At 53.2% G+C, this 25401-nt stretch overlaps 11 protein-coding genes and 1 non-coding gene across 12 annotated transcripts; 7 read left to right on the forward strand and 5 right to left on the reverse strand.

The window, feature by feature from the left end:
* Positions 1-75: 75 nt before the first annotated feature.
* On the reverse strand, positions 76-6475 carry SCP_1002230 (hypothetical protein; the record flags this gene model as incomplete). Its single annotated transcript, XM_027762090.1, has 9 exons — positions 76-183; positions 238-305; positions 379-905; positions 3224-3311; positions 3370-4104; positions 4153-4642; positions 5238-5540; positions 5601-5918; positions 5972-6475. 9 exons carry the CDS (start codon positions 6473-6475, stop codon positions 76-78), a joined length of 3141 nt encoding a protein of 1046 aa, XP_027617891.1.
* On the reverse strand, positions 1841-1932 carry SCP_t1002240. Its single transcript has 2 exons — positions 1896-1932; positions 1841-1875 (listed from the first exon to the last, which is right to left on the reverse strand). It is a non-coding gene; the product is annotated as a tRNA-Glu (tRNA).
* A 277-nt stretch (positions 6476-6752) lies between the features above and the next one.
* Positions 6753-7611, forward strand: SCP_1002250 (hypothetical protein; the record flags this gene model as incomplete). The annotated part of the gene is made up of 5 exons (XM_027762091.1): positions 6753-6894; positions 6962-7044; positions 7119-7196; positions 7254-7491; positions 7556-7611. 5 exons carry the CDS (start codon positions 6753-6755, stop codon positions 7609-7611), a joined length of 597 nt encoding a protein of 198 aa, XP_027617892.1.
* Positions 7612-7848: 237 nt separating this feature from the next.
* On the forward strand, positions 7849-8040 carry SCP_1002260 (hypothetical protein; the record flags this gene model as incomplete). The annotated part of the gene is made up of 1 exon (XM_027762092.1): positions 7849-8040. The coding sequence occupies one exon, from the start codon at positions 7849-7851 to the stop codon at positions 8038-8040; it is 192 nt and encodes a 63-aa protein (XP_027617893.1).
* A 351-nt stretch (positions 8041-8391) lies between these two features.
* On the forward strand, positions 8392-8996 carry SCP_1002270 (hypothetical protein; the record flags this gene model as incomplete). The annotated part of the gene is made up of 4 exons (XM_027762093.1): positions 8392-8418; positions 8509-8661; positions 8714-8883; positions 8936-8996. The coding sequence occupies 4 exons, from the start codon at positions 8392-8394 to the stop codon at positions 8994-8996; spliced, it is 411 nt and encodes a 136-aa protein (XP_027617894.1).
* Positions 8997-11683: 2687 nt separating this feature from the next.
* Positions 11684-12716, forward strand: SCP_1002280 (Uncharacterized oxidoreductase; the record flags this gene model as incomplete). The annotated part of the gene is made up of 5 exons (XM_027762094.1): positions 11684-11768; positions 11819-12235; positions 12293-12376; positions 12432-12501; positions 12554-12716. The coding sequence occupies 5 exons, from the start codon at positions 11684-11686 to the stop codon at positions 12714-12716; spliced, it is 819 nt and encodes a 272-aa protein (XP_027617895.1).
* Positions 12717-13077: 361 nt separating this feature from the next.
* On the forward strand, positions 13078-14199 carry SCP_1002290 (Histone H2A.Z; the record flags this gene model as incomplete). Its single annotated transcript, XM_027762095.1, has 4 exons — positions 13078-13221; positions 13449-13578; positions 13683-13796; positions 14126-14199. The coding sequence occupies 4 exons, from the start codon at positions 13078-13080 to the stop codon at positions 14197-14199; spliced, it is 462 nt and encodes a 153-aa protein (XP_027617896.1).
* A 1760-nt stretch (positions 14200-15959) lies between these two features.
* Positions 15960-17466, reverse strand: SCP_1002300 (Arsenical-resistance protein; the record flags this gene model as incomplete). Its single annotated transcript, XM_027762096.1, has 5 exons — positions 15960-16199; positions 16263-16601; positions 16658-17082; positions 17138-17281; positions 17352-17466. The coding sequence occupies 5 exons, from the start codon at positions 17464-17466 to the stop codon at positions 15960-15962; spliced, it is 1263 nt and encodes a 420-aa protein (XP_027617897.1).
* Positions 17467-18770: 1304 nt separating this feature from the next.
* SCP_1002310 (hypothetical protein) lies at positions 18771-19507 on the reverse strand (the record flags this gene model as incomplete). The annotated part of the gene is made up of 2 exons (XM_027762097.1): positions 18771-19181; positions 19505-19507. 2 exons carry the CDS (start codon positions 19505-19507, stop codon positions 18771-18773), a joined length of 414 nt encoding a protein of 137 aa, XP_027617898.1.
* Positions 19508-21060: 1553 nt separating this feature from the next.
* SCP_1002320 (hypothetical protein) lies at positions 21061-21900 on the reverse strand (the record flags this gene model as incomplete). Its single annotated transcript, XM_027762098.1, has 3 exons — positions 21061-21391; positions 21571-21781; positions 21828-21900. 3 exons carry the CDS (start codon positions 21898-21900, stop codon positions 21061-21063), a joined length of 615 nt encoding a protein of 204 aa, XP_027617899.1.
* A 442-nt stretch (positions 21901-22342) lies between these two features.
* Positions 22343-22897, forward strand: SCP_1002330 (hypothetical protein; the record flags this gene model as incomplete). The annotated part of the gene is made up of 4 exons (XM_027762099.1): positions 22343-22345; positions 22398-22472; positions 22522-22668; positions 22718-22897. The coding sequence occupies 4 exons, from the start codon at positions 22343-22345 to the stop codon at positions 22895-22897; spliced, it is 405 nt and encodes a 134-aa protein (XP_027617900.1).
* A 918-nt stretch (positions 22898-23815) lies between these two features.
* Positions 23816-24320, forward strand: SCP_1002340 (hypothetical protein; the record flags this gene model as incomplete). The annotated part of the gene is made up of 2 exons (XM_027762100.1): positions 23816-23822; positions 23881-24320. 2 exons carry the CDS (start codon positions 23816-23818, stop codon positions 24318-24320), a joined length of 447 nt encoding a protein of 148 aa, XP_027617901.1.
* Between the last annotated feature and the right edge of the window lie 1081 nt (positions 24321-25401).

The raw sequence follows: 25401 nt of genomic DNA on the forward strand, positions 1-25401 counted from the left end.
ATCTGGTATCATACAATTATCACTATCATTCTGCGTCGGTGGTTCAATGTCCCTGGTGTTCGCGTCGCTTGTTCTCTATTCGTGTGGGGCGCTCGCCTCCCCCGTTACCGCGGCCTTCCCGCCGGACTGGCGGAGCTCTCCCTTCTCGTGCAGTTCGGCATTGTGCGTGGCTTTTCCAGCGACCTATGGGGAATCGATCTCAACCGCGCGACTCCGTTGCAACGAAGATCCGCTTACCTTCCGCGTCTTTTCAATGAATTTGTCAGTGGAGCTAGCCTTGCCTTGGAGAAAGTCGTCCTGTCCGCCTATAGCAATACCACCGAGCCGTGAAGACGCGTCAGACATCGCCCAGACGGGCGAATGATCGCGAACACGGACCTTGCGATGTAGGTTGCATGCCAAGCGGTTTCCCCTCAGTGTACGCATTGTGTCCCGATTCTGTCGACAGTGCACCGGATGTAACCGAGCCATGTTGCTGCTCATCCCTAACAACGGCGCCGTGATTGGTGTCCACGCCGTACCGACGCTCGTTGCTGCCCGCCCTTGTCCGCGAGTCGTTGGTGCGGTCAGTGCTATAGCCGGCGGAGGGCAACGCGCCGTTGGCCCTGGGAAGGAACTCAGAGTCGCGGTGGACGTGGTGGGCGGGAGGTGAGGCGTTCTTGAGGCTCCTGGATGATACTGTATGCTGTAGGATTCTGGAAATGGTTGTGAGCAATGTGAGGTGGATTCGTGTAACTGGGTAATCATTGCGGTGTTCGCTGGTCAATATGTAGCGCTCAGTTGCTGTTGTGGTGCACCGGTGCCAGCCACCTAGTAGGCATGACGTCGGACACATTCGTGGAGCTTTCGCGAGGTCGGATGCAGGCTCCGTCCCACCGTCGCAGAGAGTTAAGAGGGACGATATCCTATAACATATGAAATGCTTGGTCCCAGAACACGTGTAATGCTTAATCACGTGGACCACGCGAATCTTATTACTACCGGAACCTTATTCCCACTTAACTCTCCACGACGGCTGGCACCAAACATGGAACAAACAAATGCCACCCGGTGATGGCAGCTCCATAGGGTGATCCAAGCTCTGGATATCAGAAGTATAATAACTTGATTTACAACAATTTCTTGAATAGATCGGATTTATGCATTTCCTAATTGAGTGGGTTGCGTTGTTGTTGAATTGTTCTGAAGCGCTTAACGAAGGGTTGACGGTGATGGAGGTCATTGAAAATACTATCGAGTACCTAGTCTCACACAGAGCCAGTATTCTGGACCTCCTAACATAGTCTCTATCTGCCAATGACATGCCCGGCATCCAAATGCCTGCAATGTCTTCTCTCTGATCTCATTCACAGAAGGGAAGTCAGATATAGCAGCCATGGTTTGGATCCCATGAATGACAAATGTTGGGAATTGCTTTGCGGTACACAAAAATAAATTGTCGCAAGTCGATTAAATCTAATCTTAGTCCTCCCTTCTGTACCACCAAATTGGGCAGACACGTCCGAGGTGGCGTTTGTTTGTTCCATGTTTGGTGCCAGCCATCGTGGAGAGTTAAGTGGGAATAAGGTTCTGGTAGTAATAAGATTCGCGTGGTCCATGTGATTAAGCATTGCACGTGTTCTGGGACCAAGCATTTCATATGTTATAGGATATCATCCCTCTTAACTCTCCGCGACGGTGGGACGGAGCCTGGGTCGGATGGGATCCAAGAACACCATTCATACACAGGTACTGCAACATGCGGGGCTTGTGATAGGTCGAAGCCACTCACGATGGTCTCATACCATATGCAACCGGCCGGCGAGCGGGAGAAGCAAAATTCAACCAGGGAATCTGGGTATTCAGACACAGGGAATCGAACCCCGAGCCACCGCAACAGCTTTACAAATGGAGGATGAGAGGCGGTAATGTTAGCCATTACACCATATCCGATGGTCTGCTTTGACGGCTGTGAATATTTGTACCAGTTTGGTCTATGAGAGTCAGGCTTCGAACACCCAGTACTGTACGTACGTACATAAACTTGTCTTCAGCTGCAGAAGGAGTAGATCATTTTGGGCATAGTATTGCGCACTTACTTCGCAATCAGACGATGAATGCCTCCAACATGCTCAGCAAGTCAACTCGACCTTTACAGGCATGCAACCGAAGCCGTGATAGTTTCCACCTACGAAGGATTTAAGGCGTTTGTACCGCCCACTGTGCTGTGCCCAGTGTCTCCATCCGGGTAGCAGTTACTGCAGTGTTCACACGGACACCCGCGTTAGTCAGCACAGAGAGAAGACAAGACTTAAAACAGCGTGATACGCTTACCATCCCGAAGCTCTATCCACTCCGTGCCGTACCACCCATACACGATGATCTTCGAACTATCCTCCTGAAATCAGACCTATGTGTTACAAAAAAGCAAGCACAAGCATCGTCGTTGTGGTGCCAGCTGAGAACGGAGACATCAGGAAAAAGGCCTGGGTGAGGTAGCCTCAGCCTGGGTTACGTGATGCGTGTAGCGCATGTAGCCTTCCACGAAGTCCAGGTACCTGTCTGTAATGTCACGTAGCTCGGTGTCCTATCTCTGTAGTGCTGTGTAGTGTACATCAAAGATGCCAGCCCTACAGAAGACCATATATTCAGAATTAATTCCAATTCTGCTGCATCTCATTGCTGTGCTGAAGGTTCATCAGGAAAATCCAACTTTTTCTGAGGGACTTATTTAAACTTTTGGGTCTGGCAACCCTTATTTAAGTCCATAAGTGTTGAAATAAGTCTCAATAAGTCGAATTTCAGACACTCAGGGAATATGCCTTAGGCCCTTTTTGTCCTTATGTCCTTAAATAAGGACCATAAGTCCATTTAAGTTATATAAGTGTCCTCTTAAGGAAAAGTGGGTTTTCCTGATGTTGCATGCTTTCGCACTGAACAAGGAACCACTGCAACCTATCTGTGCAATTACAAAGATTTATCTACCATATACCGGAATAGAACAAAATCGTGGTGGCGTAAGTATGGATTTACATAGAACTTCGTACAGACATCCAGTGCAGTATAAGACTGTAATGTCCAATCTATTTGTTTACCCCACACTGGTATGAGATGACAGCTATGTATGATCTCAGTAACTGGGACAATTGATGCAAACTGGCGATGCTGTCGTGTTGAGCATGAAACAACGTGCATGTGTGTGTGTGGATCAACCATATGGAATGGTGTAAACCACTCAACATACGCGAGCGGCACTGAGGCAAGAGTGGGGTGTTCAGAGACCAGGACATCTGGAAGCTTAAATAGAGTGCAAACTTGACCCACACGAAGTCCTAGATGAGTGAAAATTGAGCAAAGATTTCTGTCAGATTGAATATGGTGAACATGTACCATGCAGCAGATGATCACCTTCTGCAACAGGTGGTGCTGAAGGATCCTTCACGAGTACAGTGGACTGGTGTGTGGGGAGTTCTGATTGCACGCCCTTGGCTGCTCGTGCCGGTGATGCATAGATAGTATCTATCACTTCGTCTGCTGTGACCTGTTGCACTGCAGGAAGCCGCACCTTCATCTGAGTGTACACAGGAACCCGTGTCTTGTCGTGGATTGTAAGTACATCAGCCCTTCGACCAATGTGGCTCTGGTTGAATCCTCTGCTCTCAGAAATGTCAATCCGTCGCAGAAAGTCTTCCAGACACTTGATGAAATCAGTTGCATGGAAATCCTGCACCACTGCAGCCACTGTCATTCTGGGATATGCAGGTTCCTTCGCAATGGTGTACCCTTTGGCAAAGCGATCCTCCTTGACTGGTTGGTTCTGGCAACTCCGTGTTTCCGATTCCACTGAATTCTCACCTTCAGCATCCTGTTCCTCCTCTGTTTCCTCATGCTGGCTCTCAACCATCTGCTTCTTCACAACCCAACTGAGATATGAATCAAATCGGTGGATGGCTTCTTGGTGCTCCAACCAGACAGTCATCTGTGTGAGATAGTTTGCCTTGTGGTTGCTGGCACCATATGCAACCTTCGCAAAGTCAATATGAAGACACTCTGGGCCCTCCATGCTGTATCCATCTGCAGTGCCTAGCGAGCGAATTGAAAGAGGATAGTGTTCCGCAGAGTGAACTTTTGGGATGTCAAAATTCTCTCGGATGCCCTCTCAGACAAAGACACACTTGTACCAGTGGAAATTGCGCCATGCAGCTTCAAGCTTGGCCAGTGAGTCTTCTGAATGCATCTCGAAATGTGCATAGTAGATGAAATCCAGGACAGAACGGACTGCACATGTGACCTCAGGATCTGTGGCACCTGCAAGCACACCAAGGAATACTTTCTCCATGTTTTTGTACTCCGTCCCAGTCCACTGTGTGATGAGCGAGATGCCATCTTTGAAGTAGCATAAGTCCGAGTGCTTCATCATGGCTTGAAACCTCCAGTCCAACTCTTTGGCATCACCGTTGTCATGTGCACTTTTCATGGCCCATGCAACCAGGTGATCTTTGAAGACACCTTTGTGTAGCTGATGTAGGTAGTGCAGAGCAGGGGTATACCCCTGGGTACTTTGAGCTGTACCCCTACCCTTACCCTCCAAGGGTACATACTCTTCACCAGGGGTAAGGGTATGGGTAAGGGTACCAAACCCTGAGGGTATACCCCTCAATATCTGCCTTACTTGAGGAAATAACATCATAGACATTAAGTTTAAGACTTGTAATAGCCTTCTTTTCTCTTTGAAGCTTCTGTAGACATAATTTAAGGCTGTATCTAGGCTGTACTTGGGCTTTAGTCACCATACAATTACTGCTTACATTATATATACTATATACAGTGATACCCTCCAGGGGTACAAGGGTCTGAAAGTTCATACCCCTACCCTTACCCTCCAATACCCTTACCCCTTACCCTTGAGGGTTATCCATACCCCTGCTCTGCACTACATGATGTAGGATGTCGGGGGTGATGCACCCAAAGATATTGCAGTGGGGTAGGTCCTTCCAAAATGGAAGGACAGGTTTGAGGCCTAAGTCCACAAACTGAGCAGGTTTCTCGCCTGAGTCTGATGCCTCCTGCAGAATGCTGACCACCCCATTATGATCCTTTAAAACTGAATATACTGGTTCACCTCGATTATGGGGAAGGACTGGACACTTTGGGCAAAAGTTCTCCTGGCAACAAGATATAAGACACTGCTCTGGATGGTCTGCGATGTATGCCGCTAGGACAGGATACACTTAACGTATAAACCCATCAGCACACACCATCTTGACACCCTCTTGGCTGGCGTGAATGAGCGGCTGGAGCAGCGACCTCATGCACTCATGGAAGAGTCGGATCCCCTCAATGGACTGACGAGTTTTCAAGAAACACTTGAGTTTGGACACAGGGATGTAGCCTATGAGGACGGTAGCATGCTGAGAGGGCTTGTGGCAAGTAGATTTCTCAATGTTCCCCAGGCTGAGATATATGGGCCAAGCTGACTTGTCTCTACTGAACCGAGATGGGGATGTCTTGTCAGATGCGAGAATCACAGGTGCAATTGTAGCTCCTGCAGGCAATTGTTTCTGCAGAATGTGTGGTAAGGCTCAATTTCGGGATCAGTGGGACTGTGCTCAATCACATACCTGCAGATCCCACCACCAATTGCCAGTCCACATGTTCCCATACAGCCAGTTCTGACCTGCCTCATCTGCATAGAGTCGTTCTGGTGCATAATGGAGAACATCCTTGAACACCGGGTTCCCTATCAGTTCGCGAATGCACTCCACTGGATCCCGCTTCCACAGCTTGAGGACCTCTTTGCGAGGTTGGTTGTCATCATCCAGCTCATCTCCGACAGCCTCAAATAGTTCACATTCCCATTTGGTCCCATGCGGGAGCATATCAATCTTTTTGATAAATGCGTATTTATTTTTGAATGACAGTCGTGAGCATGCATGAGTCTATAATATGGGTAAGCAACCAACTGGGATAGGTATGGCATGATTTGATGCACAATGTTCAGATCAAGGTAGTCGTCAATTGCCATCTGACTTAAGCCGCTGGTCATCAGCCAGCGAGCCAATTCCCACTCCTCCTCGCAATCAAATGGAGCCCAATCATGCTCCCCAGATCTCACTTTGCATCTCTGAATGCTCTCAAACATGGTCTCTCCAACACTGCTCACCGTCCCCACATCTCCAGGATAGTCTTCGGTCCACGGCCTTCTCGGCAAACCTCTGGCATCATTCTCATCTTCAACGTCATCCACACGAGCCCGCTTTGATGACCGAGGATCATCTGTAGTGGGCAGAGGGTGAGATCGCAGTTCTTCGACTGCATCGACGGGTAAACAGGTATCTGGTTCACAAGGTGGGTCGAAAACTGGAGGTGGGCTCGGAGAGTGGTCATTAATAGATGAGGCAACCTCCTCGGCTGCATCTAGGCTGAGTGGGTCCACAGGATTCTCTTCTATCAATGTGTTGCCATTTTCAGCAGGAGGAACAGGTGTGCCGAACATTGCTTTGCAGAATGCTCGTTTGCAAAACCGATTTTACGTGATGTGTGAACGCAAACCTTGAATGGTTGGTTTGCTCTGGTGGCAGTACTGACATATAAAGAGCGGCATTGTGATGGTTTAAGGTGGCTGGGTCACTGAGCTAAACTATGGGCTCAGATCTGAGTGGCCATGAACTCCGACGGCCAGTGATCAACTTGTTCAGTGCGAAAACTTCTTCTTTTCTCCTCACTCATCACCCTTCATCTTCACAACTCACTCCTGCCCTGACAGGGTGAGAATGGGTTCACAACGGCATAACTCTAAGGATCACGATGATGACAACTTCGATAACTTGAAGGAAGCAGATATGGAATCAGACTCGGTGCAGAACACACGAGACAAGCACACATGTAGGCGGTCCTTGAAGCAAGTGCAGAAGGGTATGCACTCTTTATCCATTCACTCAATTTGCAAACCAGCTGTATTGACAACTTATGTTGAGCACAGACAAGGAAAATGAAGAAGCTCTGCTCAAGCGGCTTGAACGGCTGAGGAAAGAGAACACAAAATTGAAAAAAAAAGCAAAGAAGGTAAGTGACATGATACCCCTGCCTAGCTATGTGCCACTGTCACTACAACTTGAGGTCTAGTACCAAAATCAAAGCCTAACAACGAGGATGAAGATGAAAATGGCTTCGAAAGCGAGAAGCGAGACCCTCCAGCAAACAACTACCAGTCTTTGGTACGTCTCACCATGAGTGATGACCAAGATGCTCACTCTGATCTCCGTCTTATGCAGTTTGTATCCCGGGGTACTCTTCAGACTGCCACCAAGGCATGGCTTCGCCACGCAGGTGACCCGAAGCAGCCACCCGGGATAACGGCCTCTCCACATACACCAGATGCTCTGCAGCCTGTCACAAATACTCGAGGCTCAAGCCTGGATCATGGTGCTGATGAGCATCAAGGTCACACTGCAGAACGTCATCACCCAGCAGCCAGCAGTTCAGGATTGTCATCACGTATGAGCTCCCCTTGTATGTCTTCCCTGCTCTCTCTTCTGTCATGCTCATTTGATCCGCTATTTACCCAACCCCCTAGCACGGACACTCAGTCACCCATCGTCTATGGGCTATGGGCATGCTGCTGCTCAGTGATGTTCGCACTCACCCCCTCCGCGGTGCTCATCTCCTGGTCTTTCACACCACTCGCCTTCTCGTCACACACAGCACTGTTCGCAGTTATCACCATTGTGCCATTCTCATTCCCCAACTGAGTGGCCCTTGCATCGATCATCTCCTGCACATGGTGAGATGGAACGATGGCCTTGATGGAACGACAGCCTTCACAGCACTTAAGATCCCCGCACGGGCGCTGAGGCTGTCTTGACAACCATGATCAACACCATCGGACCCATCATACGCATGATCAACATGCTCATAGAGGCCAACACCGCTCTCACTCTCATTCGGAGGAGCGCGATACGGCCCTCAAGAAGCCGGGGTTCCGCGATGGCTGCATTCCTGAAGGCGACGCTAAGGCTGCTGACTATGAACCTCACATCAAGAAACTCATTCTCCGTGTGATCAACAATTACCAGTGCCACGTGTGCACATCTGGAGCTTTCCCCGAGGCTGACATTGCAGTGCGGTGGGTGCGTGAGGCTTGGAGCAAGGTTTGCGAGGAGATCGGTGAGCAGTACGAACTCACAGATCGTGTCCTCAGTTTGGTAAGTTTGTGAGTGCATCGTCTGCATTGTGTATCACTCAACGTGCACTGCATACCCTGTGACCCCATTCTAGATCAAAGGATGCACATTGCATGCATGAGCAACAGTGCGAGACAAGCTTCGCCTGCATGTCATTAACATTTACAGATTCACGAAAGATACTACCAAACAGGCTGTCAAGAATAATTACCTCCTTTATACTCATCTGATGGATGACAACCAGTTTTATTACAAGGTGTGTGCACCCATGTGCCTGTCACTCTTATTTAGCTCTGACAATTACACTGTGGCTGTGTTTATGCCTCATCATGTGGCTCTTTTCCAGGACATCGAAAATATTACAGGTTTTGCTCAACATCAGATCATTATGTCAGTAATTCAGGAAGAATGGTTTCGTGGCAAGACTGACCTCGGTATTTTTTATGAGTCTCATTTTCGGCTGTTCTTGCTTGAGTTGCTTGCATTGGTCATCACTTTGGTGTGTCATCCCTTTTTGCAGTCCAGTCAGATATCTGACCTTTGTATTGCAGCTCGAATTCTGCATAAGTGAATGGAGCGATGGCAGCTTTACAAAAGGGGTATTTGATGAGAAGAATTGGAAGCCGAAGTACGACGAGCATCTTGTTAAGGTACAAGAATGGAACAATCTCAGCCCAGAGGTTGTAAAGAAGATACGCACGAAGATGTACAACCACGCGCAGTAAGTCTGATGGATTGCTGTGGTAATTCCTTAAGCTCACATGCTGTCAAAGATGCCAGACTGGAGCATCTGCAACTGATGAGCCTGAAGGCCTCTCCGCGGAAACACGATGACGTGCGCAGGAGGAATTGGCAGGGCGGACGGGAGACACAGACAGCGAAATGGAGCAGGATGAGAACTAGGGCTGCTGGTAATTGTAGTCATAACTTGTGCTCCTCCTGTACCGTAGTCTCAATATCAACCTGTCTGCTGAACGGTCAGGTGCACGCATCGGCATGAGAGCACTATTACCATATACATTGACTATAATAGCTGGCGTAACACTACATAGACAACATGAATGACAGTAACTACAGGGCCCTACGTATGACTACTGAGGTGCGGCGCCACCACTACGTGAGATTACAGAGCCTTGCGCGCGACTAGGTGCTATATTTCTGGGGACTTGTCTACTGGTCTACCACTGCTACATAAGCTACATATCTGTATGTACTCAAGCCATTTTTTCCTGATGGATGCGACATTAGAACACCCAACTTCTGAGCCTAGAAAGGAAAATGCCCAAGCATACAACCTTCATCTAGCATGGCTTTGCAATGGAGCATCCTGGGGGTATTCCCACATCGTATGCAGCCCTGAAAACCAACTGACCGTGAACAGCTATGCAATCCCACATCAGGAGAATAACCAGAACTCACTGCAAATGCACAAGCCAGCGCGTGTTATCACTTCATATAGAGGGAAGTGAAAATGCACAAAACACAGACATGCAGCTTGTCTATTTGGGGGCAGGGAATCGAACCTCATTCTATCGCCCTTCTAGGATTTGCCCATGGGACACTGCAATGTTAACCATTAAACAATCTCCTATACCAGGACCCCCGCGAATCAACTAAGAGCTCCGATCCTGACGATGACATTATTGCACAAGCAGCAACAGACGGCGCAGCGGTGACGATAAAATTCTCTCCCAACATACAACGACCAGCATGAGCATACAAAATCTACTATGGAAAACTCTGCCAGCAACCTCCGAGATGGGCGCCAGCTTGCCCACCTTCAACACTCTCCCACAAGGTGAGCACCCATCGAGGGTAAGGAAGTGAAAAGGGAAAAACCAAAACAAATGCAAAACCTCCCCTGAGTCATCCCAAACCCTCACCAACATCACAGCCTCATCCTTCCCATCCTCCAAAGAAACAGCAATGCAATGATGGAATAGTGTTGACAGACACTGACCTATGAGTTTCCTCAAGTGCAGCCCATGCCTCTCGGGGGTTTTCCGAACCCAACACGAAAGCCATCTCTGGGAGACTGAGGTTCATCAAAATCTTCCAGTACACCTGCTCACACTTCTTCTTCTTCGCTGCCACTCCCTTCAGTCCTCTCACTACCAGCTCCTCCTCCTCAGGCCCAACAACCTCCTACAAATCTGCAGCGACCAGATGTGCCTTCATCAGGGCACTCCACTCGATGTAGTTGCCCTCAACGAGCTTGGGAATGCACGAGTCATGTTCTGGCATGGTGACCACTGACGAAATCGATGTAGAATAGAATAGGAATATGAATGAATGGAAAATGATTGGATGGCTTGGTAGATGAGTGCACAAGCCAAAGGTAACTGCCGAAAATCGAGAGTGTAGGCCGAAATTCAGTTGCAAGCGTGACTACCAGTCGTTGCTAGCGGTTGATTCGAGGATGCACAGCAAGAGAATAAGCAGGGTGTGTAAGCAGTAGGAAGAAGCAAACACTAGGGTGTCAGAGCTTGGGGCTCATAACCTATTGCACAAGCAGCAACAGACGGCGCAGCGGTGACGATAAAATTCTCTCCCAACGTACGACGACCAGCGTGAGCGTACAAAATCTACTACGGAAAACTCCGCCGGCAACCTCCGAGATGGGCGCCAGCTTGCCCACCTTCAACAGACATTTCTCGGGGGTGGCCAACTACCCATTTTCGGGGGGTTTGCACACAACCTGGCGGCAGGTCGGTCATTTTCGGGGGTATGTGGGATCGAGCATTCGGCCGCCTAGAATTACGTTCGACGGCGGAACAAATTTTTCGCTTTCTGCGCGAAACCCAAGCTTTTGTCAACCAAATTACCAAAACTTTCCTCCCAAACCACCACATATGTCTAAATTTGGGGCCGATCCTCCGAAACCTGAGAGATCCAGCCAACCTCAGTTTTCGGGGGTTCTGGACCTTACCTCAGGTTGGAGGGTCACATTTCGGGGGTGTTTCGCACCCAACTTTCGACGACTTTTTGGCCATTTTCGGGTGTCGAAGATCGAACATTTCGCCTCCGGCGGCCCATTTTTCGGGGATGGGTGCATCGGAGCTCTCAGTGGATTCGCGGGGGTCCTCCTATACCTCGGGCCTCAGGTCCCAGGTTGAAGACATCATGATTATCAGTAGCACGCAAAGCCTAACATCTCAAGCTCCGGTGAGATGGCCAGCATACCTACTTGAGAGTCGCGGACGTAGAAGGAAGGGGAGAAATAGTAGCTCATGCACACCGTCGCCCTTCGAAGTACTACTGAGTAGCAGAATAATACCTTGGAAGAGTGCGAGAGTGGCGCGCCTCGCGGTCCAATCATGTGTTCTCGAAGACGCGTCCGAGTCACGTCGTCGCGCACGAAAATAATCTTATCGCACCTATCGTCCAGCCCAATGATTGAAATAGCTGAGTGCTAACAGCCCTGGGGCGACGATCTCCGTATCTCTATCCTCGACGAGTCCGACTCTGGGGACGAACGCGGAAACTGCGCGCTCCGAGGGACACTGGCAAATATCTGAAGGATGGATCTTGGGCTCGAAGGCGTGCATGTTCTTGTGACGGGCGCGAGCGGCGGGATCGGGCTTGAGACCGTGAAGCTCTTCCTCAGTGGGTGGTCCGACCCGCTGGACCCACGGACACAAACTCACCTTACGCAGAGCTCGGTGCGATCGTAACGGCGCACTACAACACCAACGCGACGACCCTCCCTCCGCTGGTAACGCAGTTCGGTGACAAGCGTGTCCGCGCGCTGCAAGCGGAGCTCTCGGACGAGAGTTCTGTTGCAGCGCTCTTCGCTGCGGCAGAGGCGTGGTCCGGGCCCGTACAGGTGCTGATCGTGAACCACGGCTACTACCCGCCGGACGACGCGCCCGTCGCGCAGATGTCGCTGGCGCAGTGGAACAACACCATCGCAGCGAATCTGACGTCCGCGTTCCTGGTCGTTCGCGCGTACATGCGCGGGCTCGAGCGTGCGACAGAAGTGCAGAAGGAGAAAGCGAATGTTGTGATTATTGGGAGCACGGCGGGCAAGTATGGCGAGTTTGGGCACGCGGATTACTCGGCGGTGAAGAGCGGTAAGTGGAGCCCTGAGATGGGCGTGGAGGATTTACTGGCTATGTGTGTTTGTGTAGGGATGATGTATGGCCTCACGATGACCCTCAAGAACGAGATCGTCAAGGTTGCGCCCAAGGGCCGGGTCAACGTCTGTGCACCTGGTTGGTCTCCATAACTACCTTCAATTTACACAGCTAACCCCTTCGTCACTTCCAGGATGGGTGAAGACGCCTATGGCAGCACAAGCGCTGGCGAACCCATCGGTCATCTACCGGGCGCTCGCGACGTACGTTCCTCCAGCATCATGCGCGCCGAGATTGACTTCGCATTTCACCCAGGATGCCGCTGAAGAAAGTCGCGATCCCGGAAGACGTTGCGAACCAGGTAGTCGTCCTCGCGTCGACTGTCCTCTCGGGGCATGTGTCTGGGCAGGTGGTCATGGTCGAAGGAGGTATGGAAGGACGTTTGCTGAATATGCCTGCGGAGGTCACCTCATACTGAGCGTGCCAGGACGAAGTTTCTGAATACCATGTACGAGAAATAATGGACGTAGAATACTGTGCTTTTAGCGGAATATCATCCGTTGGCGAAGCCATCGACGCTAAGCAAGCGGCTCGGGAGCGGTTCGATCGCGCGACGCGTCTGGCAGCGCACGTGATGCACGCGCAAGGAGCACACAAACACGGGCAGCCCTGCCCTGAACCCGACGTGCTTCTTGTCCCGAACCATCACCTCCCCGCCACTTTCGCGTCAAGTCGCGTCGCGCACGCGTCTGCTCCTTCATCTCCCCCCACATTTACTGCCCCCCGTCAATATTTTCTTATTCCCCCTTTCCGATATCTTTTTCTGAAGTTGCCCGGAGATGCCCTCGCCAACCAAGTCCGGCGGAAAGTCAGGGGGGAAGTCCAAGTCCGCTGCGGCTGCTGCTAAGGAGGCTGCCGCGCAGGAGGCTGCAGCACCCCCGCAGCGCACTCTGCAGACAAGGAGTCAGAAAGCTGGTTTGCAGGTGAGCCTTCAATTTTATCAGGCGTGCGGGTAATGAGTTTTTGGTCCGCGTTCTTGTACGTGACGGAGTCGGCATGGTGGCGGCGTGTCGTCTTGTACAAATGTGGCGCCCATGGTTTCTATACGACGTCGTTACGCCGACGCGATCAGTAACTGCGTATTCTGTCTTTACCGATTCCCACCCTTCTCCTATTGTCTCTGACCCAGGTGCTGACCCCCCGTCTGCAGTTCCCCGTCGGTCGTATCCACCGTTATCTCAAGCAGCGCACACAGCACAACGTCCGGATTGGTGCCAAGGCTGCCGTGTACACCTCTGCCATCCTGGAGTACCTCACCGCGGAGGTGCTCGAGCTCGCTGGTGCGTGCCCACCCCCTTAGCTTCCTACGACACATTCCTTCTTTCACCCATATCTTTGCGGTGAAATTTCCTGTTTTTGTGGAAGTGCTGACATCAGTTTGCAGGCAACGCGTCGAAGGATCTGCGCGTGAAGCGTATTACGCCGAGACATTTACAGCTTGCGATCCGTGGTGACGAGGAGCTCGACACGCTCGTGCGTGCTACGATTGCTGGAGGAGGTACGTGTCGTCTATTTGCTCTTCCCTCCTTTCCGTTCCTTTGCCTTTTTCGTCCTTGGCCTTCCCGGCTCCTACTTATTCCTGTTCGCCTTCTGCACTTGTCCGTCTGCATGACTATTCCTTGGAACTCTATTTCCTGTGTAGTGCTCTCTACAGAGCGGCCGCGTTGTTGCAGCTGTGACTCGTCAGGTCGTAGCCACAACAACACTGCCGCTCTGAAGTACGGGTATCTTTGCAGCATCATCTTTCCTACTTCAACGATACCTCACCCTTCGCGGCTATTCCCTTCTCCACTTGAATAGACCACTGACACTTGACTATGCTCGCAGGTGTTCTGCCCTTCATTCACAAGAGTCTTACCATGACGGGGAAGCAGACCAAGCGGCCCGAGGGCATGCAATAGACGCCCGTGTTGTGTGCTGCGTTCCTCTCGCGCTTTGAGTCCGCGTCTCGTGTCTCGTGTTTCGTGCCTCATTTTTGCGTGTCTCGCCTCTTTGTGTGTCCGCGTCTTTCTTGCTGTCGTCCATCGTGTGCCGTGTCAGATCGATATTTGTCGGCGTGTTTCATATCGCGTTGGTGAGTGGATGTGAGGATCGGGTGGAGCTCCGATTGGAAGGATGTCGTGCTGAGGGCGAACGCATATGCTTGTAAGGAACGTGTATCATGTATGTAATTCGTCTGCTCTGCTATGCTGTTGTGGGAGTGGAAAGCGTGGGGAATGTGATTTGAAATATATAGTGGTTGCAATTATGAGTCTACCGATTTGCTCCATCCGCCGTGCAGAGATGGCACTCCACGAAATGCGAGCCGCTCCGTTACGGCGGCAACTAACAAATATTTGTATTCACGACGAGCCGGATGATCGAACCGTCACCGCGCGAGAGTCCGCGCACACAACGTAGTACGTACCGGACTCCAAAGCCGTGTTTTCAAAATGCAATGGGGTCAGAGCCACACGCGCTAGTTACAGCAGCGTGCATAAATTCTATCAGAGTGTCGTCTTGCATGCACCGCACAAGTACCAGTAGCAGAACATCAATAGAGTGAAGAAAGGAGTGGAACAACCGTCTCCGCGTCCCCGATTGCGACAAGCCGTACGTATACCCTACTGTGCATTAGACATCTACGCAACATGATGAATGCTCTTATTCCAATTTTCTCGTCCTTGATCTATTGACAAAGGAGAATCTTCGAAGGGAGGAACAACACATATTCATGAACGCTGGTGTACCGTTAGTCTAATGCAAGGCGGATAGGAGGGGCAATGAAGCAGGGTGGACGACGGGTCGCATCGAAAAGAGAGGTCCAGTATGATACAGTAAGCGCAGTTACTGTCACCTGGAAGGTGTTTGTCTTTGTTGAGTTCAGAGGCTCTTGCCACACAGACGCAAACAAACCTTGCACATGATTTGTCTCGCGTTCCTGAGCCTGATGCTGCCTGTATCCGTGTCTGCGGTAGCGCGTATACGCGTCACTAAAGCTCAAGCTCTCCGACCGCTCCGCCACGCGTGCTTGCTTGCTGTATATGAGCTCAGAGCTGTCTGGTTGATTTTTGTTTAGGTGAAAATTGCTATCGCATCTACCCCATCCTGCAACCATTCACCAGCTCATCTTTGCTGCCTGTACTGACGCCTGTCTCAATTTATTGCCGATCACATTTATCGTCTCTTATCTGCTACGGACAGGTGCAGTATGGAAGACTTTCTCAGGACAGGGGAACTGGGCGGAATGGAAAACGTCTCACCAGGATCCTCACAAAGATGGGTTTGTGGGAGTATGCTTACGGGACAAAGATGTGCCTCAAAGCACTGACTAATTGTGAAGAGGAGATATACAGTGAAGAACGACGACGCTGATAGTATGCGTTTGCAATCATGCATAGAGCACGTTGAAGTGCGGCCGATAGAGGGCCCGCCTCCTGCGATGGAGGTGCCTGCGGTCTGCACGGAGACGGTGCACAAGTATTGGCCATCGTGGTAGTCCGCCTTTTCGGACTTTGTCTGTCGTCAGAGTTAAGTATCCTGTTGTCCATGCTAAATGGCAATAGATCCAAAGCCGTATACCATCTACTATCATACCGTACGAATACCGTATTTCTAATCCTATCTGCGCTATTGACATGTTCGAATAGCTTCTCAGATCGGAGCAAACATACACATGACTTTACTTTTGCACTGTAGCCTCTTTCATCTCATCGCTCTTTTCCACCCTCCCTTCCACACTTGGGCCTTCGCATGGTTCTTGTCGACCCTCGGAATCCCAGTCGAGCTTTCGTCCAAGATACAGAGCGACCCAAGTCAGTGACAGGAGCACCGGAACTTCGACGAGGGGACCTATGGTTGCAGCCAGTGCCTGCTGGGAACCGACACCATACACAGCGATTGCTACCGCAATTGCAAGCTCCTGCCGTGGAACCAGAAGGTGAGTTTGAATTTTATTACGAAGATATAGCCAGAGATCACGCACAAAATTATTGCTCGCAGCCGTGAAGCTCTGCACGACCGTGATATCGTAACCCCACCCTTTACCGCGTCGCCTTCCCAGCCACCGCACGAGCGCGAACGTGCCTACCCACATGATCGTGAAGTATAGGATGAGCGGGACCATGACGCGGAAGACGGGGCCGATGTCATGCACTATGTGATGACCTTGGTACGCGAAGAGCACGATGACGGTGTAGAGCAGCCCCAAGGGTGCAATAGGGCCAAGGTAAGGAAGCACGTATGTATACAGGAAGGTGCGGGAAGTGAGGTAGAGAAATAACATGCGGGTAATGAGTCCTGCAGCGAGCGGGATCCCGAGGTACTAGGAAGATGTAGGTGAGTTGCAGGCGAGCAAGGCCAGTGATTGAAGGAACTTACGATGAGCACAGATATAGCGGCGTCTCCGTATGAGACATGGATGGCGTTGCCGGCACCTTGGCCGCCGACGACATTAATGAAAAATAGAGCATATGGTGCGTATAGCACTATTTGCAATGTACTGTTGACCACAACGAGGATAGCGCAGTACTCCATGTTTCCTCGTGCAAGATCCGTCCAGACCATCACCATTGCGATGCAGCGGGCCACGCCGACCATGAGCACGCCTGCTCGATACGCAGGAAGGTCCGGGAGTGTCGCCCATGCTAGTGCTAACATTATAAAAGGCGCAACAATCCAGTTCAGGATGAACGAGAGCAGGAGCTGTGCGAGCATTTCCCGGGTGGGAAGCGTGCGGAGTAGGGATTCGTACTGCACTTTAGTAAGGATGGGGTACATCATGACAATGAGGCCAATGGCAATAGCTAACAGAGTGAAATAAGTGAGTTTATCGGCCAAATTCGGAGCGACTGCACTTACGGACTGAGACACTTTGAAGGCGGACGGTGTCGAATGCGGCTTGGACACCAGGGACGAACTCGCCGATGAGAACTCCCGTGATCATCGCCAGAAGGATGGCGGGTGTCAAGAGCCGATCTATGATACTGAGGCGCTTTACCAATGCTTAATGAAACGTGAACGAATTTTTGTCAGGATTCCGAGGGTGCTACGATTTGAAAGAGGTGAAACGGACCTCGCGGTTCACCCTGCATGGGCGAGGGCGTGTGCAACACAGCATCAGAAGCTACCTGATCGTGTCCAGGCGTCGACATCCCCTCTTGAATTGTTTCTGTTTTTGTGGAATTCATGTTTGACGCAGTGGAGAAGGAGAAGGAGAAGGGGAAGGGGAACGAGAAGGGGAACGCAGACTCAGCCGTGCAAATTCATTTTGAAGTCGAAATTGATGTTCGAAGTCAAAATCAAAGTCTTTCAAAAGCGGGTAGTGTACCTCCAAATAAGGAAGGTAAGTTCGTTGGTGATCGTGCTTCGGAGACATAGCTGAGATCACTCTCCTTTTCTTTCCAACCATATTTCGCCGGCCTGCGTATTGACTTTGAATCTACGCACGCTCCTACGGAATACCCTTCGTCTCCCCTTTCCTCGAAATACCACTTCGTTCACAATGAAGGCAGCTCTCAACTCCGGAAAGTCGAAGTTCAGTGCATCGGATGTCTCTAACCTGCAAGGCAGAGTGCGCATTATATGGCAAGGATGTAGACACTCCACTAACCTGCATCTTCTTTCTCCTCTCCCGCGAAGGAGAGCAAGGCGAGGATGCCATATCCAAGATCAAAAATGCACAGCTCAAAGAGACAGGACCGCTCGCCGACGTGAGTTTCATCCAGTGCGACCTCGGCAACTTGCAGCATGTCAAGAAAGTCGGAGACCAGATCGGGGAGCAGGAACCCCGACTCGACCTCGTGCGTTCTTCGTCAAATTCGGTCAAATGTGCCCCCTGTCAACGCCCACCAGCTCATCTGTGTTGCGGGAATCGGCGTGAACAAGTCCGACGTCTCTGCCGAGGGCCCTCGACAGTCACCTCGTGGTGAACCACCTCGGGCACCTCCTCCTCACCCATCGCCTGCTGCCGCCAATCCGGCGAACCGCGACCCGCGACGAGTCGTCCATGCCGCGCATCATCTGTGTCTCCTCATCTTTACATGCAGCCGCGCGCCCTCTTCGGTCCGCCTTGCGTCACGCGAGGAACCCACGCGCGGTTCGGACGTCGACTCGGGGGAGCTCGACCCGACAGGACTATATGCGCGCAGTAAGCTTGCGAACATTCTCTTCGTCAAGTACGGGCTGGTGGAACGTGTCCTGGACCCTTGCGGGCGACCGCGTCCTTACGCTTGCGTAACGGACATCTAGTGCGCTGAAGAATGGTATAACAGTGGATCCTGTAGCGTTAGAATCGTCATGTTATCGTAACTCGAAAAGTGGAGACGACGAGATGACTGGCCTTTACAACGAAGGATGAAATGCCTGGACGTCCGGAGTAGCTAATAGGGTAGAACAACGCACCAAATACATAACAACAGAAGAAAGCAAAGGGATGCATCGATTTTTGAAGGTACAGGCGATGACGTCCACATGCGACGCAGCTCCCGTCGCCCTACTCCTGCACTCCAGACCGCCATCCGACGCCATAAATCACACTTTGTACATAGGTAGTGTAGAGACTTATGACACGACGGACCACACACGGACGAAGCCAGCTGTGAAGCCACCGAAGAGCGTCCGGCCGTCTAGGGACGCACTTGCTCTCCAAGTCAAAGATCTTGATGCAAGTTGCTGTTGCTGCGCACAGCCAGTAGCGGTCGGGGGAGAAGACAACTGCATTGACGATGTCGCCAGCCTCGAGGGAGTAAGGGTGCCTGCCCTCGTTGAGGCCCCACAGCATCGTGATACCGTCCTTGCTGCCCGACGCCGCGAGCGAACCATCGGGAGAGACAGAGACGGTGTTGACGTAGCCAGTGTGGCCGTAGTGGTTGGTCTTGAGCTCGAATTTCGACAGCTCCCAGACCTGTGAAAAGGTCAATACTACTCAATCATCACGAGGGGAGAAATTGAATAAACGGCCAGAGATCTTGGTGATTGATATGGTCGCATTGAGGCGGCAATCTCTCTGAGGTAGCAAATATATTGCAACATCATGCCGAAGCAGAAAGGCGAGAGAGATGATCGCGAAACCAATCGGACTCGCGTGTACGACCTTGTCCCCACCCACAAGAGACGATAACAAGGGTTCAGGACGTTCGGGCTGAAGCGGACGCACGATACCCTAATGCCCAAGTGATGGAACAACGATTCTACACCCCAGTATGAATATCAATCGCGTACACCCACCATCCAGTGTGACCATCGTCCTTGATGTCGTACTTGCACTCCCCGAGGGTGTTCCAGAGCTTGATCGTCTTGTCGCGCGAGCCCGAGACGATCTGCCTATTATCGTGCCGTCCGCGTCTCGTCTCGCGTTGAGTTTCTCGTCGTCGCCCCGCAGATCCGCCGCGTCCTGGAAAGTCGTCTCACCGGCCTAGCCCGTCAGACCGAGACGTCTTCCATGAACCGTAAACATAAGCCATAAACACCGGTGGCCACACCGCATTTCGCGGCGGCCCTCCATTGAGTCTAACCCACAAGGCTTTCGTCTGCCGCGATCGTCGCCGCGGCGCCCTCGAGCCCCTCGCGTTTCGCCGTACGCTTCTCCCCGCTTCCGTCCAACGTGGTCAGGCCAAGCTTTGGCATTGAGCGCGTCTCGGCAAATAGAGTATCGGCATCGCTCGACTATCTCTTCATTTCTCACCCGCTTTTCAACTGTACGTCCTAGTCTCAGCGTACCGATTATCGAGAGGTGTATCGACGAGTGAGTGGAATAGACTCACTCCCGGGCAGGTTAGCGACTCGGACACGGAACGAACGCCGTCGCGCGCATCCTGGGCGATCGTTCAAGTTCGCGCTTCAGGCTGGTCGGGACCAAGCACGAGAGACGTCCCCGAGCGTCGCACGGCGGGTGGGGGTGTGTAGTACGTGGCGCGACCCCCAGGACACCGCAGTCGGAGCGAAGTGCGTAGAACGACGCTCTGGGAGCGAGAGCGAGATCGCAGCGCATGTGAGCGGGGACCGGCGCGCGCAGCCCGTGAAGGATATATACGCTCCGGGGACGCTCGGACACTCGGGGTCGCGCACCCTCACGCACCCACGTCTTCCGCTCAGCTCGAAAGAGGGGGGCTTTAGACTCGCCGCGACGTGCCACATCGTGCGGCAGAGACGGAAGCCGGCGCGCCTGAGTATATGAGGGCTTCTTGCTCTCCGCACCCGAGCCGCCGACGTTCCGTTACACGCCAGAACTGTGGGCCTACAAGCTCGCGCGCGCAAGACGAAGATCGCAGCGCGTGGTCGTTCCCATCGAGTCTACGACGCCGTCGCGTTCCGTCGTACCCCCACCCCCGTTGCGCTGCGTCGATCTTCCCGTCCGAGTTTCACGGGCCTAGCAGTCCTCCACAATCGGTAAACCACAAACACCGCACGGGCAGACGCGAAGCCCCGCAATCGAGCCCAAGCCAACACGCACCCGGCCACATCAGCGCGCAGGAGCGCGAGACGAAGACGAAGACAAATCGCGGGCGCGCGGCGATCTTCGACTCGGACTCGGACTCTCGGACTCTCGGACATCCTGCACAGGTCGTCCTCCAAGCCTCCCCCGACCGCACGCGACGTATAATCGACACCGTCTCGCCGCGGAGCGCGTGTACGCGTCGTCGGCGCTCACAGGCTACCAGGCGGGGCGGAGCGCAGCACGGGCACCGGGAGGAGGGAGGGGGAACGACGCGCAGATCCTGCGGCGTGCACGAATGACATGTATGTGTGTGCGTATAACGGGGCTGGGCGGGGCCGACACCTGTTTATTCGTCTTTGTCTTCGTCTGCGTGGCCAGGAGGGAGATCCCGCAGGATGCAGAGTCCCTCCGCATCGTGCTCCGAGCGTAAGCACTTCGCGGGAGTCACATCGTGCAACCAGCGCGCCGGTTCCACTCCAGCCCAGCCAGAAACAGGATTTGGGGTTTGGACACTCTGCGCACCGCGCCGGAATAACGCACGCGCACGCAGCGCGCGGAGGTGGAATGCGCCGTCCGGCCAGAACGCGTCGAGCGGTGTCGCAGCGGGCCCGAGCATGGAGGGCGGCACTGCACGCCAGGGCCAGCGCGACGGCGGTGTGTCGGGGGTGTGTAGAGGGCTACGGAAGTGCAGGGGATCTCGGGCCAGCGTCGGAAAGTGGGGTCGAGAAACGGGGGAACGCGGTCCTACGCGCACTCGAGGACGCTCCGGACCCGCTGGCGGGGAGTGTGGTAGCGCCGCACGCGGGTGGGACTCGACGGGAAGAAAAGAGATTGAGACGAGACAGGCCGCGCTCACGGCTGGAAAGGATTGTGTGCGGTGGCCTGTGCGCACAAGAAGCGTCGGGTGCGCAACTCGGAGAGTTGTCCCCGCATGTACGACGAGTGCGATCGATGGGGAGGGTGTGGGTGTGGCGAACGGTGCAAGTGTGCGGCCGGCGACGGGGAACGGTGTGGGTGCACGCGCCGGGAGAGGCGCAGGGATGCAGGTGTGAAGGGGCGTTGCAGTTCTAGGACATGAGTGGGAGACGTGCGGCAAGAGTGAGCGTTACTGACGGGTTAGAATGCGCCGTTGAGAGCTGGAATGGCGAAGAGACGGGTTTGGAGTGGTATCGACGATCCCACGCATGATCTGACACAAGGCACGGCGAGCAGAACAAGACCGGGGTGGGTAAGCTGACGGAGGGCAGGCAGTGTACGTACTGGAGCGTGTGTGCAGCTGACGAACGCGGCCAGGAGTGCGAAGCTGGGGAGGATCTGCAATAGAGCGACAAGACACCGTGGAGGAACGCGATGACGCACCGAGAGGGACGCGCGCAGATCGAAATGGAGATCGTCGTGGAGCGCGCCGTGGGCCCGGGTCCGCCCGGACAGACGGCGTCCCGAGATCTCCCCGTGGGGCAAAAAGTCAGCCAGACGCCCAGCACCTTGGGGCCCCACACGCAAGCCTCTGCCCAGCTGCCTTTATACGCACCCCTCACCTCCTCCTCGCTCGCTCTCTCCCCTCGCTGCGCCTCCGCCCCAGCAGCCGTGCGATATTCACAGTGCCAGCCTATCTAGGCCCGCCCACGATGGTGTGTGTCCCCGCCGCGTCCGCCTCGCCCGTGCGCTGACCTGTCCGCCCAGTCTGCGTCGTCGAACCCGGAACGCGACGAGCACGTCCGGACCCTCCGCCAGGCGCTCTACTCCATCATCGCCCCCGTGCGTATAGCCCATCTACCCTCGCTTCCCGTGTCTGACAGCTTGTCAGAAACGGCCGTACTACCACCGCTCCTCGTCCTCTGCCTCCGGCACCGTCTCTCCTACGCCCACCCCCGTCTCCGGCGCCCACACCGACCACCCCGCCACGCCCCATCACCAGCAGTACCACCCCTCCAACGCGGGTTCCCCCGTCCCCGTGAGCATCCTCGCTCTCCGTGACCCCTGCGTCTGACACACCTGCGTAGAACGCCCACGCCGACACGCCCCCGCTCCAGCACTCCCCGCTCGCCCCCGCCCCGCCCGTGTCCCCCGGCACCGTCGCCGTGCCCATCCCCCACGACGCGCCCCACACCCGCCCGGACTTCATTGGCACCCTCCAGAGCAAAAGCGCCTGGGACGCACTCATACACGGCTCCTGGGTCTGACACACTCCGTACCTCGCCTGTGACGCCGTTCTTCCTACTTGCTTATGTTGTACCGGATTCTTCCTTGTCTCTCTAGATGCGTTGTATCCTAGGATTTGTACGTTCTATGTAGGTTTATTGTATACTTTATACCGGAGTATCAGTGCACTACCCGTGGCGCCTACAAGGTGCCCGGGCTGAATGGGTCTGTGCACGCGGTTCGAATGTGTGCACGAGATTCGTAGCCGTATCATAGTACCTCATTGTTCCCTCCGCATCGTCCCTCCCTCCGAACACACTGACTCGGATTCCCGTGCTGTCATCAGCGTGGGACGCCCTTATCCACGGCTCCTGGGTCTGACACACGTATGATACCTAGGGTGCGAGCACAGGGACGCTGCTCATATTGTCTCTTGACACATGAGTTCTTCTCTCTACCGCTTTTCTGTGTTTCACTAGATGCGTTTGTACCCTAGGATTTGTACACTCTATGTAGGTTTATTGTATGTGTAATGCTCGCACCTCGTCAGAAGACGGACGTCGACGTTCGCGGGTGTCAGTAGCCATTGGTCTTTTCCAGAGGGAAGCTGTTGCTTCGAATCTGCATCGTCCTTCTTGATGCTTACCGCCGCGACCGGTCTCTTGCGTGGCGCATTTGCCCATCGATCGCTAGTAGCTCGCACGTCTGACGGATTTCGCTCACCTAACAAACGCCTGCGCGTTCCATTTCCCATTGAACACCGCAGCTCTCGATGGATCGTCATGAGGGTATAGTTTTCAGACGGCGCCAGGAGCGAACAGCAGGAAGGCGCCCGCTTTAAATGTCGGGCCCCTCACACCCGATTCGCTGCACAGCTGATCATTCGCCACCGCGTAGAACGCGCCGTGTCTGCATCTACATACACTGCATCTAACAGTCCTTACTGAACACAAATCACCATGCCTGGTACGTTTCCCAGTGAGAGGTGCATATCCCGCCTTACAACACCTGACACCGCATTTAGGTCTCCCAGAGCGCAGACCCAACAATAACAGACGCCAGTACTATGGGTTCCTTCTCCCGACGGCAGACAAATTCTTCTTCCACTACTGTGAAATCAAGTCGGTTCCGCTTACCAGGGAAGACGGCGTGAGACTCGATCCTTTTTGGATGGGCTGGAAGTCCTTCGAGAAGGCTGTAGGCTGCTTGACCCTCCCTCAGAATGTCATTTTGGGAGAAGACGACAGCAAGGAGACAGAATTCGACGGAGAAGCGTACTGTCTTGCCCTCGCATCCGATCCGAAGCTCAGTTACCTGAAGGGGTTGAATCCGATGGAGGAACAGATATGTACGATTATCAAAGAGCTGAACGAGTGTGGCGTGGCAGTCACCAGGTCAGACCTTCTGTGGTATCGGGGTGGGATATACGAGGACATATTGTGGATGCCTGATCCCGTAGAATAGGATTTCTTTTTGTGAGTCGTCATTGTGGGTGCTCCTACCATCAGTCCTGAATGCTCTGATGGCCTTCCTTCTCGAGAGATGTAATGTTAGTAAGGTGATGATATCGAGGTGGAGCAGTCTGGGTTTAGTGTGATGTTCAATTACTGTTTTCTGTGCTTGTCGCCGGCATTGAACCTTACGTGTGCAGGATCATAAACCAAGCAGACGTCGGATATCGGGCATCGAACTCAGTACCATGAGCAGAGTCTGAGGTGGTTTGCGTGATACTCACAGGGAAAACTGAGCAAACGATCGCCCTGGTGCTCTGCGTCTACTCTGCGGCAACTGGGGTTCCGTCATGAAGATGCAAAACCCCAAGTCCAGCGTAGGTGAGGTGTACAATATGCTGGTCGTTAACGTCCAAGCGCGTGTTGGAAGAGTGCACTTGAGTGCTTCTGCGTCTGAAGTTGCTGATACTGCGATTGATTTTGAGCGCACCAGTAATCAAGTCACACGTGTGCGAGCAGTGGACGACTGACTTGATGCGCACAGTTCAGTGCCGGAAGCCGACGTCATGGGCAGCCTGCACGCGGTGGGACAACGAGCAAGCGAAGGTGAGCAGATGAACTCTGCATAACTCCCCTCCGCCTCCGTGGCTCGTCGGGCTCCCTACCTCCAGTTTTCTTTGGTCTCCAAATACCAAAAGCGGTGTGATCGATACGACGCGAGCTGCCCTCCACAGTGCAGCCCAGATGCACGCTGTGCTCTCTGACCACGTCACCACTGCTGCGCGGTTCCCTGCCCGGAGCCGTATCCTGGGCACCTTGCAGCATTGTGTGGGACACTATGCCGATCTCTGCTGTCCGCGGGTTCATACACCATGCACCGTCAAGTGAACTGCATGCATGGATGTGGTGTCGGCCACTCAATGGCATGGCGGTCATTTTGTGTGCCCTGCTTATGAGAGAGGCCTCGAAGATCGCGGGCACAGTCCACTTTTTTTCTCCCGCAGTGCTGTTTGTGCTTCGCACCGGAAACATGGTCCCGGTCTCAATCTGCTCTCCGACATTGCGAGAAGTATGCCGAGTCTACTCTGGAATGG

Source organism: Sparassis crispa (genome assembly GCF_003851025.1).
Source record: "Sparassis crispa DNA, contig_000009F, whole genome shotgun sequence".
Lineage (NCBI taxonomy): Eukaryota > Fungi > Basidiomycota > Agaricomycetes > Polyporales > Sparassidaceae > Sparassis > Sparassis crispa.